This window comes from Callionymus lyra, chromosome 6, assembly GCF_982586985.1.
Source record: "Callionymus lyra chromosome 6, fCalLyr1.hap1.1, whole genome shotgun sequence".
Classification (NCBI taxonomy): Eukaryota; Metazoa; Chordata; class Actinopteri; order Syngnathiformes; family Callionymidae; genus Callionymus; species Callionymus lyra.
In genome coordinates this window covers 17,168,467-17,187,219 of record NC_141823.1, presented here as the reverse complement: position 1 = coordinate 17,187,219, position 18,753 = coordinate 17,168,467, and the positions used below count along the sequence as shown (strand labels likewise).

The 18,753-nt window shown below is 38.7% G+C and overlaps 2 protein-coding genes across 4 annotated transcripts; both read right to left on the bottom strand.

Moving 5' to 3' along the window:
* lamp1a (lysosome associated membrane protein 1a) lies at positions 1–8,866 on the bottom strand. 2 transcript variants are annotated; one of them, XM_087793949.1, is made up of 9 exons: positions 8,501–8,866; positions 4,025–4,131; positions 3,724–3,943; positions 3,284–3,445; positions 3,003–3,211; positions 1,509–1,634; positions 1,364–1,430; positions 1,130–1,297; positions 1–1,054 (listed from the first exon to the last, which is right to left on the bottom strand). In XM_087793949.1, exons 1-9 carry the CDS (start codon positions 8,553–8,555, stop codon positions 915–917), a joined length of 1,254 nt encoding a protein of 417 aa, XP_087650075.1. In that variant the 5' UTR covers positions 8,556–8,866; the 3' UTR covers positions 1–914. The 2 variants fall into 2 exon arrangements, with proteins under 2 accessions (XP_087650075.1, XP_087650076.1); XM_087793950.1 differs by having other exon boundaries at positions 3,724–3,940.
* Positions 8,867–10,163: 1,297 nt separating this feature from the next.
* cul4a (cullin 4A) lies at positions 10,164–18,455 on the bottom strand. Of its 2 annotated transcripts, XM_087793948.1 has the most exons (21): positions 18,270–18,455; positions 17,833–18,099; positions 15,647–15,762; positions 15,328–15,431; positions 14,954–15,023; positions 14,788–14,861; positions 14,543–14,705; positions 14,382–14,471; positions 14,228–14,310; positions 13,401–13,468; positions 13,080–13,198; positions 12,805–12,997; positions 12,619–12,723; positions 12,427–12,537; positions 12,240–12,325; positions 12,036–12,143; positions 11,705–11,818; positions 11,505–11,610; positions 11,268–11,440; positions 11,038–11,190; positions 10,164–10,944 (listed from the first exon to the last, which is right to left on the bottom strand). In XM_087793948.1, exons 2-21 carry the CDS (start codon positions 17,954–17,956, stop codon positions 10,849–10,851), a joined length of 2,256 nt encoding a protein of 751 aa, XP_087650074.1. In that variant the 5' UTR covers positions 17,957–18,099; positions 18,270–18,455; the 3' UTR covers positions 10,164–10,848. The 2 variants fall into 2 exon arrangements, with proteins under 2 accessions (XP_087650074.1, XP_087650073.1); XM_087793947.1 differs by having other exon boundaries at positions 17,833–18,455.
* Positions 18,456–18,753: the final 298 nt, after the last annotated feature.

Genomic DNA, 18,753 nt, shown 5'->3' with positions numbered 1-18,753 from the left:
TACTTGTGGGTTACTGCTTTATTACCTCACGACAAGACACATGATAGAAAACGAGACCATTGGAGTTTCCTATGAAAATAAATCACAACATTTCTTATCGACATTTCTTTGCGAGAGAAGCTTGAAAACGACTTCCCCTCCCGGTGCTCTCACGTATGTACATTAGGAAAAAAAAAGACTAGAAACTAGAAATGCTAATGGTTAACGTGCTAGAATCTAATGGAAGTGTGAGCGGCATCAGAATATTGAACTTTAAAAATGGTTTTGTTTCACAACATTTACTTATTTTTCTGAAGAATTGCATTCAATCGTTTGTATGTTTAAAGGCTTTAATTGTAAAACCATACACTGTAGAGTTTGATATTCTATGAATTAAACAATTCTTAATTCAATTTGTTTAAATCTTATGTTTAACAATCATGGGGGGGGTGAATTTTGGTAATTTTTTTTTATTAAAATAAACTAAATGATCAAAAAACAACATTTTAATAAGAAAACTCAAAGTTTTTAATACTTTAAATGTTAAATTCAACCATTAAATAGTCCGATAGCACTGATATACTTCCGTAGAATCTCACCAGCAACCTCTTGTCCTATTAATTCGTCACTCATTAAAGATCAAGTTAGTGCTTCGATTAAAAGGTGTTAATTTCATGGTCAAACCCAGCCACACACACACGCGAGTGTTGCAGTGCAGAATGAGACGTCGGGAAGCTTCATGGAAGGCTTGGAAAAAGCTCTAAAACACTGCAAGTTTAAACTTCTTTAAAATGATTGTAATCTTGAAATAAATAATCACTGAAGCCTTTGAGTTGCTCTGTGCTTTTTGTTTTGTTTTGTTTTCCGGTTAATAAATATCATCGTCATCCCTGGAAGAAAATAGATTCTCATCTGTGAAGCTCAAAAACAAACGCTCAGATGGTTTGGTAGCCGGCGTGGCTCCTCTTCCTGCCGATCAGATAAGCGATGAGCACGATCAGCACCAGGCCGGCGAGGGCGGCGCCCACGATGATGGGGATCAGCATCTGGTCCTGATCCATCTGACACTCCTCGGCTGCAGCGAGAGGACGACCGTCGATCAGACGGAAGCAAACGACGACGTGTGAGAGGATCGAGGTTTAAACTGTACCTGTGGCGAACTGGTTGGTCGTGACTCCGAAGGGCTGGACCTGCAGCCGGAACATGTTGAGGGAGAAGTTTGGCGCCACCAGCAGGGTTTGCTCTGCGTTGCACATGTAGGATCGACCCAGTTTGCTTCTCATGTAGTCCAAGCTGTTGTTGTTGGCGGAAGTGGGAGCTGCACAAACACACACACTCTTAATTCCAAGTAAAAACCCAACAATAACGTGAACTCTGAACATACCGGTCATATCGGGCCAGCTGGCGAGCAGGTTGATTCCACTCAGGTGATAGCGGTTCGACGTGGAGTTCTGTTTCAAGACACACAGACTGCCGGTCACTTCTGTGCTCACACACACACACACACACGGAGGAGTTCAAGTCTTTACCAGAGTGAAGGTGAAGTTGAGGGTCATCGTCTGCTCCTGGGTCAGCGCCAGAGTGGCACTGTTGGCCGTGCACGACCCGGAGGACAGCGTCAGGTTGGGAGTGAGGTTGAAGACTTCCTCGACGCTCTGGAGGGAGAGGAGCGGAGAAAGATGAGCGACTCCAGGACTGGAATCACAATTTTTACAGCTTCCACGTTTGCCATCGGACATAAAAGAAGGACAATGTTAACGACATTGATTAATGAAACATGTTGCAAATTGTGTTTGATAGACGCATGTTTATAAAACTGAAAGCAAAAACAACCAGGTTCACAACACACACACTCTATTATCATCTTTATATTATTATTACTCCTGTTGTGTTATCAGTTTTATCTTGATCTTTAAAGTATATACTTTATTGAATATTGTTTTGATTGTTTAAGCGCTTTGTGACCCTGGTCTGGAAAAGCGCTATATAAATACAAATTACTTACGTACTTACAATTAGGAGAACAAATCAAAGTTTATGACACTTTATTGACACGTCCAACACGAGGACACTGTATTCTAGTGAAAATTAAAGCGTCATTAGAAGATAGCTTCAGACTTTTAAAATAAACTGAACTGAACTAAACCAAGGATTATAAAGCGGAGAGCGCCATCTAGTGGGCACTACAATTTGGAAACTTAGTATCCTAGCTGGCTAATTGTAGTTAAAGCAGCTCTATGCGATTTTAATTTGAGCGACGCCAGTGGACTAAAGTTGTAGTTTTTAGCCCGACAAGAGACCACATTTCCCATGAACACTCACTAAATGTCACAAAAGCTGTCCCGGTTTGCAGCAGTTGGACGAATTCTCTGTTTCCAGACTTCCATTGAGTGAATGAAGGATGGATATCGATGAGGTAATGAATCAGATTGTGGATAATGAAATATGATCTGTGTTATGACGGCTTTGTAAATGACATAACTTTAACTTTGTTTTTGTACCGTCATTTCTTAATTTTAATTCACCCATAGATACTTAAATGTGTTGACTAGGAGGAGGTGAGACAAACATCCAGTAGCTAAAGTTCTAGTTGCACTACAAGTTAAAGAAGTGGAGTTAGGGAAAGAGTACGAAAAAAAACTAAAAACAGGTTTGTCACCGCGCATCATCAATCCCAGAAGTCTCCACCTCCAAGGGAATTGTTGTATAAACAAAGGGGGGGATGATTACAGCTGGCTGGAGGAGGTTTGAAGACCATTATCATAGTGGAATCTGCTCTTGTAGCCTCTCGTTTGCAGAGATTTCAGAACTTTATAAAGTAATAACTTCAAAACATCATCTTGGAGAGAAAGACTTCAACATTTGCAACATGTGAGTGAGTCAGTAAAGTTGGGTTTTAACATGAGTTTTCCTCTAAATGTCAAAACTCACAGTATTGTTGAACAACTTCCAGATACTGTTACGTATTTTTGAGATGCAAAGAATACTTCTATATATGCGTAGTTGCAAAAGTGTTAAATCACCTTGTTTTGAGAGACTGAGAAGTACGAGAAGTTGAGCTGTAGCGCCATCTGTGCCAGAAGGCAAACGGTGCCGTTGCTGTTGTTTATGAAGTAGCTTCCTCGCTCCGGTTTCCCGGCTGGAGTGGGAGCCGGAGTGGGCAGTGATGTGGTCCGAGGAGGAGGTGGGGGGGGGGCCGTGGTCAGAGCCTGATCAGCCGTACACACCGTTTCTGCAAAAAAGAAATCTCCTAAGAATTCGAACAGACAACACGGATGATCGACGTTAAAAGCGGGTCTCGCACCTGCAGGACTGAGTTCGTTTCCCGGCATGTAGGCCTCGAGTTTCATGTCAGTGAAGGTGACGCTGTCGTCGCCGAGTCTGACCGTCGTGGGGCTCACGCACCTGTAGGTGGTGTTGAGCGCTGCTGACATCCCTACTGAAGTCGACACCACCGTGACCACGTCTACAGGGTGAGAAGACATTTAGGCCAGGGGAAAACAAACCCTAATATTACAAAAAAGTAGCCTAAATAGTTCAACTTAATCTGCTGAATCATTACGTTATTGTGAAGGAAAAAAGAAAGCGATGTTTAAGTGTATCAAGGTTTTCTTACACACTTATTTATACAAGTTTATTTATTATTTAATAAATAATAAATACATTTTATAAATGAATTCATTATAAAATAATACATTTAATAAATTATTTTAATAAATGTATTCATTTATTTAAGTTTCTTACCAGTGATGTTTGCGTCTGGAAAAAGTGTGGAGTCGCTCAGGTTGTACTGCAGCGTCATGTTGACCACGCTGTACCGCCCCCCGTCGTTGGAGAAGCTCAGGCCGAGCGCGTGACCCGATCCGAACAGGGCCACCAGCCACGGCAGGCTGCCATCAGAACCGCACGAGCTGATGCCTGCGTCGACGGTGCTGGAGTTGGGCAGAGGGACGGACACCGTCTGCTGTGATGACGAGAACCATCGCAACCATTGTTAAATGCTCCTGAAAGACGAAGCTGCAGATTGTTCCGTGGGTTAAACTACCGTGCTGCTGGACGTGTTGTACGTGATGGAGAAAAGTGCTGCGAGCTCAGCTTTGATGCAGGTGCTGTTCCCCTCTCTCACCTCCAGAGTCACAGCTCGACTACAACCTGTGCAAAAGGATCCACATGAGACATGACGCACAACAAAATGTACTAAAGGCCTCCATAATCTCAAAAAACACAAAGCAAAGCAAAGTTTTGATGGTAAATACTGTTTTAAAAATGTTTTTGTGTGCGTCTCCATGAAGAAGTTCTCAATTTGTCTTCAACCATTTATAAATATGAGCTTTTATTTTGAAGTTGTAAATGAGATGACTCATATTTAGCCCACACTTGTTTAACTGCATCAAACGTGGCCCGCCGTGTTTTGACACCCCTGATTTAGACGAAGTAGATTATCTACTTTAATTACCATCAATAAAATACTGCACCTTGATAAGCATACCTCCTCCAAGGAGTCATTCCCCATCACTTTATTTACACACACCATACAATAAAATCAACTAAGAATTTAATCACGGACCATGGTATTGAGAACCCTAGCAAGTAGTATTCCCAAGGTGTTCTAGTAACCCTAAAACAATACTGAATTAAAAATAACTCATTAAGGGTTGCCCAGGTTTTTATAATTAACTGTGGCAATTCTCAGAGCTCAGTAGCGCTTGCTAGCGACTCTTTCAAGAAATATCTTAAGACATTTTTATTTGTGCAGGCTTTTCTTTGATTTTCTGGGACTCCTGTGTTGTTCTCTGTATTATATTGATCTTTTAAGTATATATTTTATTGGGTATTGTTTTGATTGTTTAAGCGCTTTGTGACCCTGGTCTGAAATGGCGCTCTATAAATATAATGGACTTACTTATTATGATGTATGAGGCATCGTTGAATTATTGGTTCTGGCCAAAGACTATAGACCAGAGACTGATGTCTAGTCTGCTTAAAAAACACAAGGACACTGTATAATGGAACCTCATTCACAGTTGCTAGCTAGAGAAGTGTCATGAATCAGCGTCCTTGTTTTATGGGCCCACTAGATGGCACTAAATGAGGGCGCCACCTGCAGAGCCCTGAAAACAAGGACGCCGATTCATGAAGCTTTGTCAGCCCATCCCTACTCATGATACAATCATTCTTATAACAATCTTATAAGTCACATGAAATGTCATTAGTTTAGTGACTACAATGTACGCCCTCTTTTTCTAATTATATAAATACAAGTTCCTGTGCGAATGGACAGCAGTTAGAAGCCACACAAGAAAATGAGGCAACCTTTAAAACAGACTTAAACCAAATTAATCTACAGAAGACTGACAACATTTTATAATCTGTTCTTTGTCCTACTATCAACATCGGGTTATTTTGCCAACAGACGGACAAACACACAAAATCATCCTTGCTGGAGGTCACTACATTTTTGCCTATGAAGCAAAAAAGAATCAAATACAAAGTGTTTAAAATAGCAGTATTATAGTCTACCAAATTGACTTAAAACAGGTGGTTATATGTGGGATATGACTAGATAACTAGAATAGATCCTAAAAAGACGTTTAGCTTTTAAAAAATGTTTCCAAAGCAATTGATATAAATCAACTGCAAAGCTGAGGATTAATGTCAAAAGGCGAGTCGATGAAAAGCTAAATAAATATTACTACATAACCCCTGTTATATGACTTGTCCCAGATTCACATGGAGCACGTCCTGCCACTAGAGGGCACACTTCCCTGTTAACGGTCTCATCTATACATGTATATTCATCATCATGGATTTGAAGATATTTCATTAAAAACAACATAAAAAAGCTTCAACATGGTGGTAAACATGCTGACGTGTACAGCAAACAGCCTTCTGGTTTCATAACTTATCATGCATCATTTGGTCTGCTGCAGCCAGGCATGCGCTGATAACGGTCACCGTGGAAACTGCACGCTCGTGCACGCTCGCTCTTGTGTTTCTGCGATACCAGCTGCAATTATCAGAGGCGACCTGGAGCTCAAGTATGTGTCAATTTTGCAGCTCATTTCCTTTTGACAGCCGTGCTGTTCAAATTTGAGAGAAGGAAGTCCATAGAGTCACCACAACATCCTCTACACTTGACATGTGTTATCTCAGCAACATTTGAGGTGGCAAAACATTTCTGTTTGTCGCTCAATACCGGGTGTATTCTGAGCTGAAACCTGACCTGGCTGTCACCCTGTGTTCTCCCTGTGAACACACAGCAGACGACTGCACAACACGGGCATCGGAGGAGAGTTTAGAATCAGCCCCACATAGATCACAACATAGAAATACTCAAACATTGACCTCTAGGGAAATCGTGATGAAAAAGAATGTGACAGGCGTTCGCTACGTGAGGGGAGACACAAAAGTGTGACAAGTTATTAGAGATATGAACTATGAGTGTGATATGTTGGGCCCCTTTCTCTGTCGGCTTTGTGCGAAGCGATGACAGGGTGGGTTTGGGATCAATTAAACAGAGACAGAAGGCCTCTGGTGTGCTTTTGTGCGACTCATAGAAATCGCACGAAGCTCTGAAAGTGACACAATGGAGCCGAGCTGCTGCTACGCAACATTGACACAACCTGGGAGTTCAATTACAACATCTCGTTTCTCTGATCTGACCCGACGTACACAACAAACACAGGAGAAACAATGCAAAATACAACACGAATATCAAGTAAAAAAGGTCATATTTTCTATTGAGAGCAACTTCTCAAGGATATAATAAATTGCAGAACTTAAAATATGCAATAGGCCTGCATGAGAAGAGTTCAATGTTTTATCTTAAATAATATACAACAAAATTAAAAAGGGGCCTTCTATGAATGTCTTAACATAATTCTAATATTATTTATTCAAACATTTTATCCCCATTTTGTCATTTTCCCTAAGGAGTTCAAGTAAATATAATGTTTTTACCACCACATTGACGCCAATTCTTTTCACTTTTAAACCCTTTCACTGTGTTAGACAAACACAATAATTGGTACAAACTGCAATAGTAATTTAAGATATTAAGAAGACTTTTATTGATCCTCTTACCTTCCCCACTTGCTACCTTAGAAAACAAGTATAACACCAGGTTCAGAAGGATCTTTACTGACATATATTCAACTGCTAAGTCTGTTGTGACACTTTTGAACATGTGAATAACTTTATTGGGATTTGTCAGTTAACACCATTGGTTCAGGTACTGACCAATGCATATGGAGACTGCCACATAATAGCAGTCGTTTCTTAAACAAATAAGGTGCAATGACGTATAGTTTAAATATATTCATGAAAAAACTTTAACAAGTTAGATCAGACGTTAGTAAAGTGAGCCATTCTACTTGAACTACGTGGCCATCATTCAATAGTTTAATTATTATTTTTTATCTTAAATAAAAAACTAATTTATTTTCATAATATCTCAACATCTTTCAAATTTTATTTAATTAATCATTGTATCTCTTTTTCTAATTTTGTAAGTTCAACCGCCATATTAAGGCCATTTTGTTTTATTAACCTCCGTTACTGGCTTTCACTTTGACTTTCGCATGATTATATATATTTATTGCTACAAATGTTCAGGTTGTGTAATAGTCATTTATTAGCATTGTGATAAGATAACATTTTATGGATCCTTTTAGCGAACTGGGGTCAAATAAAGTAACACAACGGCCTATTTAATTACATGTTTGGACCAAAGGTTCACAGACATCTGGAGCTGGTATGAGTTTGAAGATATAAAAAGAGCTAAAGTTGCTGATAAAGTAAGTCCTCTGAGATGTATACGTTTGTCTGTGGAGCCCGTCATCCACCATCTTTACCTCACCATCCAACGGTCTTAACCTCTGTTACTGACTTTCACTGCGTATGAATATATATATATATTTATTGCTACAAATGTGCAGGTTGTGTAATAGTTATTTATTAGCATTGTGAAAAGATAACATTACTTACTTAGTCATTCCCACTAAATAAACATAGTAAACCTAGTAAACTAGTGAAAATTAACCACTTTACGAAATACATTTCTCTGAAGGTTGGTGCCTGAATATAATGGTGAAATAAAACTGGTCCTTGGTGTAAAAAAGGATTGGGGACTCCTGACTTACATAACAAATATAAGTTCAGAAGTCATGGATGTTGAAATATTTTCAAGTTTATTATGACACAACGCCAAGTTTGTCATGACACTTTTAAACATGCGAACAACTTACTGTGGTTTATTGAGATATGTTAACAGAAACAAATGTTTCAGGTACTGACCACTGCCGTTAGCACATAGCAGTAGTTGAAGCACAAAATCGTTGGTGATGCGAATTAAGCAAGAAAATAGTTAAAAGAACATTATCAGAAAATGCCCTATTTTTCTACGGATCACCACTGAGGCTGAGAACTTAATATCAACCGGAAGTGTCTCAATAGAGATTAGAAGTTCCTTCGATCAACATTAAATCAGGCGAAAACGATGTAAAAATAACGACAAACTTACCTAACAAAGCGAACAACACCAGGCTCAGAACAGCGGCGGCTCTCGAGAGTTCCATCTTTTCTTGCCCGGGAGAAGCAGCAGCAGCAGCGGCGGGAGAGACTGGACTGATGTGCCCCAGAGAAGAGCACCACCGGCCGGCGCGGAGAGACTGCGCTGCTGCGGGGGCAGGTGGCTCCTGACACTCGAGCCGCTACGAGCAATAAAAGCGTCGCCACAGAGACCCTCCTTCTGTCGTGTGTCCGCGCCGTTAGTTTCCTCGTTCTTTTCGGGGGAAACCGTGTGTTTCTGGCAGGAAAGAATAGAGAAGGAACGAGAAAAAAAAGCGAGTAAGACTCGAGCAACTATGACTCGTCGTCATGTGAGATGCTAACATCACAGGCAGCTAGCAGTCACGTGACCCCTCCCCTTGTGGTCGACGTCGATGTAAAAAAACAACATTCGGTTAAAATACAATAATACATAAAAGGCTGAAGATTTAACAATTAAAATATAATAAAAACATTTTTTATTGTGATGTGTGGTCCCGCACGTAGCATTAAAAAATTAAATACGAGAGATCGTATAGTTTTATTTAACAAAACAATTTAAACGCATGGTTAAATATATTACAATAATATATTTTTTTTTTGGAAATAACAAAATAATAAAAGTTGCTAATGATCTATTCTTCAGATTCTCTGAAGGACTTTTCTAAATTTACGTTATTAAAGCTCGTACTACGTCATTTTTTATACGAATTAAACTCGTAATACATTTATTTTATACGCACTTGATCTCATACTTTATTGTATACGATTTCATAAGACTTTTATCCCTTTATAACATTTAAAATATATCTTTTAAGGGGCACAGTTATTGTTGAAAACTATTTCAGTAAGAGAAAATGAAACTTTAATTTGGACCAAAAATCTTAAATGAAATACGACCAATTCAATAGAAATAAAACACATTTTGAATTTCCAAATGAAATAATTCACTATAAAAGTAAAGAAGTCTAGACGTGTAATGGCATTAAAGCTCGCACAGTTGTCTTCGATAAATGTCATCCAAATTTATGGAGTGAAATTCAAAGATCAACTGCCTCCTCTTGATGTGTTCAGTGGATACATGAACAGAGGATGAACAGGTCGACCACCGTGACCAAAACATCTTATGACAAAGTACTTCCAGGAACAACCTTGTTTTCTTAGAACACATACTGTGAGGAGTGTTCAACATTCTTTCTTTTTTGAAACCACATGAATAATGGTTTATAATTCAATTAATACACTCGGAGCTTCCTTCCAATTTGGTATGAAATGATTTGGGAGAGCCGTCTGTACATCAGGTGCTTGCAAGTCATGCATCCGAACTCACTGAATGAGGGACAAAAACATGTGACGACGCACAACTCAGATAACAGTTGCGGTCAGTCAGCTGACGCCCTCGTCTGTTCGCGCGTGTGTGCAATAAGAAGCACACGAGCTGCTCTTAAATAGTCCATCCGATTTGTTTAGATGCACAGAAATGATTTATCGACATCATTTTACCACCAATCCTAAATTGAATCTCCCTCCGGCAAAATAGTTTTGGTTTGGATTAATCCTTTCATTTGAAAATATTGTGTATTTATAAAATTACAAGGGTTAAGAGAACAGTATCTACACAAAAACTGGACGAACAGTAGTTTAAAAATAGAATATATTTCTACATGATCCAATCATTAAATATCCATTTATTCATGTTGGCTTTTTTTTCACTCTTACATAGAATACAATGTTATAGTCTACAAAAAAAAAAAAAACATCAGCACGTGACAAACATTTGGTTATTTTGGTCAGAACAAATGAGATCGACCCAAATAAAAGCAAACAATCCACCTGCATGAAGCATAGCTTGTGTTTCCACCAGTCACTTGATCGCTTTCCCGTTTTTCTTCTGCCAAAGTCCGGAAAAAAAACAACAAAAAAAACAAAAAAAAACATTTTCACTTATCTTAAGTAACCATTCGTAGAGAACGCAACGAGAAAAGAGCACAAATAGATCTTGACACAAACTTTCTGGGGTAGAAAACCAGTGAAAACCATATGGGAGAAAAATCAATCTTCAGAACGAACGTAAATCAAAGAGAAAAAGTGCTCTCTCTCACTTTTGCAGCTCATACAAAACGAGCCACGAACAATCCTGAACGCGGCTCAGGATACCTCAGTGTGTCCTTGCCGAATCATGAGCGATTGTTTTTAGATGGCCACCAGGGGGCGTGGAGGGGGCAAGGTGGCTGAATGGCTCTAAAGCTGGGGGGGGGGGAGGGGGTCAGCCAAGTGCAGAGCTCTTGTTTTGGAAAGAGCATGAGCGACAGTAGGACTCGTTCAGGCAACATAGTGGTACTGGTTCGGAGTCTCTTTGTCACGCTCCATATAGTCTCTGTCGATGAGCGACTCGATCCGCTTCTTCAGATCCCCCGGCTGCAAATGCAAGACAAGTCAGTGGCTCATCTCACCATAGAAATTCACCAGAGAGCGTCTACAGACGTATCAAAGAAAACTCTAATAAATCACCTTGACTGGGAACTTCAACTGGTTGTAGAGTTCAGAGACGAGAAGGTTGTGACTGAGGGTCTTTCTCATCTTCATGATGCGAACGACTGCCGCGTCGATCTGATACTGCCGGTCCTGGAACACGCGCTCCGTGGTGCTGACCTGCTCCTCCACCTGAAGGGGGGAAGAATTCAACAGGAAGATGAGATTTTTTTTCGCTTCTTATGAAGTCGGCAGCAACTGGTTCGTACCGTCTCCTTCATCTGAATCTGGTTGATTTTGATGCGGAAGAGTTTGTGTTTGAAATCGTAGTTGAAGTTAAACCGGTCGCCCTCCTCCACGTCTTTACCCCGAGGGTTCTTGTTGAGGACTCGAGCCTTCCCGCAGGCGAGAGACTGCAGGGTCCGGTTCAGCTCGCCCTCCGCTGTGAAGGACCGCCAAACACATTAGATTCTAGACATCGGTGTTGGACTCACATTAAACCAGACCTATTCCAGTGGCCACGAGGATCTCGTCGAGACCAAACTCTTCCCCCTCGTTGAACATGAGCAGAACCAGGGTCTGGAACAGGGAGACCTGGAGTTCTTTTTTACCCTGCAGGAAGACAAACGTCGAACATGATTAGTTTTTTATATAAACATAAGTGAACACATCTACTCTAGACTATTTTTATATTTTAACATCCCACCTCTTTGAACTCTGCTTTCAGGACAGAGTGGCCCAATGTGGGCTGCCACTGCAGCTTCCTCCCACTGTGCTTCCCCAGGTAGAAGAGCTTGAACACCTCCTGGAGTTTCACCATCTTTCCAGACATGACGAGTAGATGTTAAAAAGATTAAACTCTAGAGAGTCAACAATGACTTAAATTCCGCACTATTAGGAAAGCATTTATATCCATATGAACGAGCATCTCTGAGAATGGTTTCCAGCATCTCCTCACGTTAAAACTTCGAACAATTAACTTAAGCTAAGAGTTGCAAATAAGCTGAAGTTAATTGGAAATATATAAAAATACTCACCTCTGGTGTAAGGTGCACCTCCATGGGAATATACGAGGGCCAGTAACCCATCGTCAGAATGTTGACGGTTAACTCAATGTTACTGGGATCACTCTGGTTCTGCATGTACTACCGGATAAAATAGGTGTTTGTTAAAAAGGAGATCGAAGGTAGATCCTTCTTAACGTGACTTGACAATGACGTGTGATTAGAGACTCTCTGTACCTGCTTGAACTGGATCATGATGTCTTTAGACAGCTCCATGTCTTTGAACATCCCCTCAAGTTTACTGGTGAACGCTGCTCCACATTCTATAGAGATCAATTATACAAGTTCAGGAAGGATCTTGTCAACAACTAGAACTAGGTGGTTCAAAAGAGCACACCAAATGATCATAGATTTTTACTCTCACCATGTTTAAGCTTGGACAGCATGGACTTCTCGGCGTCCACCGAAGCACTTTTCCCGACCAGCAATCGTTTAGCAAGGTCTTTTTTATAAAAGGCTTCAAAAACATCTTTACCTAGAGGGATAAAATTGAATAAAGAATTAAAGTCTGTGAAGCATCCTGGCATTTCTAAACAATTTTTCCAAGCACACTAACCATGAATAAAACGGAAGATAATCATGATCTTATCCAGAATTCTCTCTAGCTCTTCTTCTGTAGCCTCCTTGTTTCCAGCTCGCAGCTTAGAATCTACATATTTCGCTGTGAAGTCAAGAGGGTTAAATTAATGATCCTACAAGAGTCCAGAAACAAAAATGGAGCATAAGATTATCATAACAATACCGATAAGTTCTGCAGGTTTGTTCGGCCTTTTGTTGATGAAGGCCTCGAAAGCTTCCTTCATGGCGTTAATGAAGCTTTCGTTCCGTGTAAAGCAGCTCTGAGCAACGTTGTCCATCTTATCCTTGAAATCGAGGAGATCCTGAACCATGTCTTTGTCTTTTTCTGGTGTACATACAATCTCTCCACCAAATGTCTGACGGATCAAAACAACACAAGTAAACATCGTTAAAGTCTACACACTGACCATCATCACGGCTTTAAAGGACAGCGCTCACCTTGATGTAGTCTCTCCAGAACTGCAGGAGAATAGGATGACCCCCTTTGACCTTACTGAACAACTGGTAAAGAAGTGTCAGCTCGGTCACGCGATTCTCGTCCAGCAAAACCGTCAAGCCTGGAAACAACGTGTCATTATGAGCACGCATGTCACAAAACTTCCTTCTATGAGGTAAAAAGAAAACTACTTATACTAAGTATTTCAATGCACACCCTTCACCATTGTCAAAACGTTTTAATTTGCAAATTTACAATTAAACAAATGTGAGATCTAAACACAGACACAATAAAAAACATGCACAGGTGTTAAGCAAACATACCCTTTTGTAAAATGGCCGTCATATGTTCTCCTAAAAGCTGTTTCTCAACACAGCTAATAAGTGGCTTCCTAAAGAAAATAAAAAACAATGTAGGATAAAGCAAATCAAACATAAAATGTGTATGCACTGTTTGAGACCCAAAGTCTAAAAAATGTGCTCAGCATTTTAGATTAACTTTAGTAATCCCTCTGTAGATCTCCTTCTGGAAATTATATATTACCAGATTAGATTTTACCAGCATTTGCAATAAATAATAGAACCAAACTGAAAAGTGATGCTAGAATGTCGCAATTCATACTTCAGATGTCCTTAACCATTGAATAAGCACCTTTTCTTTCTTAAAAAAAAGATATTTAAAGAATTCTAAAAGGTTTACGATTATAGAATGATAAATGGACATGGAATAAAACTCCACTGTATGTTTCAAATCATTTATTCCAGTCATTTTAATAGCTTTAGTAGACTTTCAATGTATTTTATTTCAAACAATTGCTAATGCAAGATGACACTTGAGGTCACCCGAGTCTGGGTGCTGTGTTAATAATCATAATCTGAGATTATTGTGTTTACATTTTATCAATGTCATCGCACAGTGAATCATGTAACTTCGCCCATTTCTAAAAATTAGATTTCTCGTTTATACAGTGTGACTATTGGAATTGTAGTTAATTTTAAAAGATAGAATTTGAAAATAAACGTATACTTTTAAGTAACATTTGTCAACTGTGATTGCACCTCTCTAGTTCTTGTGGTATACTTCAGTTTTTAAATTAAGCTTAGTGACTCGTTGAATTTAACGTAAATAAGAAAACAAAACAAAACATTACTGAGTGCTCTGGTCGAGGTAGCTCAGAACACGGTCATTCTCCTCTTCCAATCTACGAGCCACATGGTGGAGATACTCTGGCACCTGGTTTCATTAGCAACACAATAATTAATAACAGCAAGGGTTTTCGCAAGTAAAAAAATTGTTCTACTCACATCTCTTTCCTGCATTAAGCGCTGTCCTTCAGAAGCATACAAGCGATTCGTCTCACTCAAAAATCTCTCTTCAAAGGACTCTTTGTAAACCTGTAATTTGCCAAGATTGAACATATTTAGTCCTCTGGTTTCGAGAAATTTAAAATTTGCAAAATACATGCCTGTAAATCTGAAAGCATTCCCAGTAGACTTCTTAGCAGACTTCGGTCTATTGCTTCACCATTCCGCTCTAGTTCGATCTGTTCCAAGATTCCGTCTACTGTCCGCTTCTGTACTGGAGCATCACTGACAATGTGGATACGAAACAGCTCCAATCCAGTGTCCCTGAATCACAAATAGGATTAGCCCTTCTGGATTTAATTTTAGAGAGTATAACTAAAGCAAAGAAATATAATATTGTCTTTACCAAATGGAAGGAAGGAGTGAATTTTGCAGCACATATGTACGATCCAGGAAAAGAAAGATACTTCGTATCATGATCTATCCAAAGAAATAAAGATAATAAAGTCAACTCCTAACTCCTGAGGGAAAACAAGCTCATACATTTACTGAAGAGGATAAAAAATACTGACAGTTTGTCTGCAATGATCCTTCCAGCATCGATTCATGCGCTTCAAGAAGGAGAGGTTGTCCAGGGACTCTGTGAAGCAATGTTAAGATATTGTCTTTTACAGCATTGTTGAATACCATTCCATTCCTTAAATGAACTTGTTAGAACGTGTGTTTTTCAAAAGGAAAAAAACCATTTACTGGTTTATGTTAAATCTAGACACACACAGAATCTGTTTCTTTAACTAATTTCATTTTCAGAGCTTACCTAAATAAAAGTCAATAAGACAAGAAACTCGGCTTGCAAAGGATCAAATCAAATACTGTATGCTGAAATGTATCCAATGACTGAAACAGGTTCAACTAAAGTAATGAAGTTTATAAAAGAAAAGGATATTCTCTGAACTGGTGCAACTGAGCTTGGACATGATCTTCACAGACTTGCCGCAGTTGCTTGTACAATGTGGGGGAGACTTTGTAAGAGCATAAGTTCTCCACTGCCTGAAAACAGAAAGAACAGGAAAAACTGTTTATGATGAAATGCTAATGTCAAAGCCAAACAACACACATCAGCAGCTCCATTTTGGATACAGTAGAGCACAATAATGAAAGGAAGAATGAAAATCTAAAATGAAAGTGTGTATAAGTGGGTCACACACATTTAATTCTGGAGTAGTTTCCTTTATGATTGACTCAATTAAAAATAGAAACCACACCTGATAGAGCTCTTCTAGATTGTACTCGATGGATGTGCTGTTCTGAATTGCTCCAACTGCATCTCTCAGTTTCAGCCAAGTGTCTTCTGTGTAGTTTTCTGCCAGCTTTGGCCGGTCTGTAACAGAATGAAAAAAAAAGCAGGTCTTTACAACAATCACAAAAAATATATATACATCCTTTTATTTTAAAAGAAATAAAAAATTATATATATATACACTTTTGCAAGGATGAAAAGAAGTATAAACATATATTTAATATATTGTTAAATAAATAGGAATCATTTTGATCCCCTAGAGCAGGGGTCGGGAACCTATGGCTCGCGAGCCAGGTGTGGCTCTTTTGATGACTGCATCTGGCTCGCAGAAAATAACATAAAACAAAACATAAAATATTATCACTTGGTTCAGGGGTGGGCAATACGTCGATCGCGAAGCTGTTGCGAGTAGATCGCGTGATTTAATAAAATATGATATAAGAAAATAGTAAAGAGAGCTCTGATTGGCTGCTGTGCATGTCAATAAAATGGTTATTGTGCCGATTGGTTGAAAATTTGATTGACATGCACAGCAGCCAATCAGAGCTCCCGCCTCTTCCACTGAACGCACGGAAAAGATCATATGAATCAAGAATAAAAAGAGCAAAACGTGCGACAGTCATTTTACGCAATTCAGAAAAACGATATAGAATTATAAGCTTTTTTTCTAAATAATCTATCGAACAAAATAATGCGCGTTTCATCGCTTCAGGTTCTTCTCTACGAGAGTCACAGAAACATGACGTCAGGTCCATCAAAGTTAAGCTGCAGGTTTCAATGAAAGCAACAAATGATGGTTTTCCTTTTGTGATCGCGTCCTTAAAACACACTTGCATTAATACACCATCACATGATGACTATTTGTAAATTACCTTTATCTCACGAATGTATTAAGAATACGCAGAAACACAAACACGTTAAACAGGTGAGACACACATTCTAATGACATCAGAGACGATCAGACAAAGCGATGATGATGTGAAGTTACTGATGAACAGTTTTATTCTCGTTAAACTTCATCTGAAATTTAATTAATCCACTTGTGTGATTCATATCAGACATGTTTAAAATTAACAAATATAAACTGTTAGTTTGAATTCATGTTTTCATTTGTTTTTGTTTTTTCATGATCGCAGAAATGGAGAAATTTTAGTCTTGTGCTTCATTTAAATATGATGGACATATTGAAATGGAGGCATGGAAAGGGATGAACCCGTCTGAATTCTTTGTTGATTTTGATGAACAAAGGAAAAGGGCTTGAATTCGTGTCAAGCACAGATTCTTACATCTGAATATTATTTATATGGCTCTCACTGAAATAAATTTCCAAATATTTTGCTTTCATGGCTCTCTGAGTCAAAAAGGTTCCCGACCCCTGCACTAGAGGAATTAGGATACCAGTCACAAGACAACCGGAAACAAAGTAAAAAAAACAACCAAAAAAGTACAAAGTGCAAAAAAAACCCAACAAATCTCATAAATAATAAATAAAGAAAAATAAAGAAAATGTATATATATATATAATAATATAAGGAGGATAGAACAACAACAAAAAAACAATGTTCCAACCCTGGGTTGCCATTAAAACATTGCCAAAGTATTGACATTTCTTTCTTATCAGACATGAAATTATAATAAAAATAAATTGATAAACAGAAACATTAATCTCCTAGTCAGCTTTAAATAGTTGTAATTACTTTTATTAATTTCACTTAACCATCAGGGTTTAAAGTGGAACTGGAACAATTTTGGATAATGAAATGTCATTGTCACCCAGTTAGGTGCCTGTGTTAAAAGCCTGTCATCATAATAACAAATATATAAGGTTAATTTAATTATTTTCTTGTAGTTTTTACACAGCCTGATGACTGTCTTATCAGTAATTGGAAAACGTTCACACAGTATTGTTGACCCAAACCTTCTAAATTATTTTACTTATGGCACCAGTGTCTGCCAGAAAACATAATGGCTGACGTCGTTCTGATTGTTTGTAGTTTATTTAGTTTTAGTCTAACCAACACAAGGAATAGTAACATTATTTTTTAACTAAATGATAAAACAACAGATCTAGGGTTAAGTCTTTAAGTACCAATTTCCAGCTGTCAACATTCATATGATATTTGTCAGCCTGAGGTAGAATAAACTTGTTACCTTTGAAATTTTTAATGACTAATTTCTTTGAGGCTCCTGCTTTTCCTGAGATCACGGAGGAATTCCTGGCCATCCCGTTCGAGAAGCCGGCTCTCTTGTCCGGTCTGGTGTCTTCAGCCATCATCGGACCTGGAGTTCGGGCTCAACGCTGCCGAGCTTCAAGTATCTTGGCGAAGTTATTGTTAGATCGCTTGACAGCAGGCTTTTGCTGCACTTGAATCGCTCTGGTCCGTCAAGTCCGGTATCTTTGGTTATCCAACGACAATGCTAATGTATGAAAAAAAAACCACACATTCACCGAGAAAAAAAAACAAACTTGTATAACACTGATTCACTTGTCCCAGTTTTAAAAGATCGGTAAACATTCGAAGCCGCTAACAGCGTTGCTAGCATCGCAGCACACTTGCTAATGTCGGGAAACAAAAAACTCGTCTCACCCGGGACTAGTTAGAAATATATTTTTTTCATTTTTCTCTAAATGTTGAAATGGCAAGAAAAAAACGTAGCCGCGACATCGTTGGTGTCATAGGCGAGTGTTATTTGTAGCTTTCTTCATTGCTAACAGCTAGCACAACAAAATGGCCTTTATCAAACAGTTCAGTTGGACAGGTGCATCTTGGGTGATATGCGTCGGTGTGGCGTTCATGAATAGCTCGATTTTTTTTCTAAATGGGTAACAATTCGGTATTTTTTATTTTTTTTTAAATCGTCACTATATATGTAATGTATTAAAATCAACCAAAGTGAACTTGTACTAAGTATTTGCATTTAAACACAAGTATTTCGGATCGCACATATTATTTATCCTCCATTTATTCCCCTTCACTTTCGAGTTAAACAACACCCCATCAGTTACGACTTTAATAGTACTATTTAAAATAATAAAAATAAAACTTTTCGTACCAAGGTAATAAAATGAGA

Coding starts and splice junctions, on each gene's coding strand:
- lamp1a (XM_087793949.1), bottom strand. CDS start 8,555: ATGGAACTCTCGAGAGCCGCCGCTGTTCTGAGCCTGGTGTTGTTCGCT. Junction 3,212..3,283: donor AAACGAACTCAGTCCTGCAG/GTGCGAGACCCG, acceptor TCTTTTTTGCAG/AAACGGTGTGTACGGCTGAT. Junction 1,055..1,129: donor GACCAACCAGTTCGCCACAG/GTACAGTTTAAA, acceptor CTCTCGCTGCAG/CCGAGGAGTGTCAGATGGAT.
- cul4a (XM_087793947.1), bottom strand. CDS start 17,956: ATGATGGCTGAAGACACCAGACCGGACAAGAGAGCCGGCTTCTCGAAC. Junction 11,611..11,704: donor TGAAAGCAGAGTTCAAAGAG/GTGGGATGTTAA, acceptor GTCTTCCTGCAG/GGTAAAAAAGAACTCCAGGT. Junction 11,191..11,267: donor AGATTCAGATGAAGGAGACG/GTACGAACCAGT, acceptor TCCCCCCTTCAG/GTGGAGGAGCAGGTCAGCAC.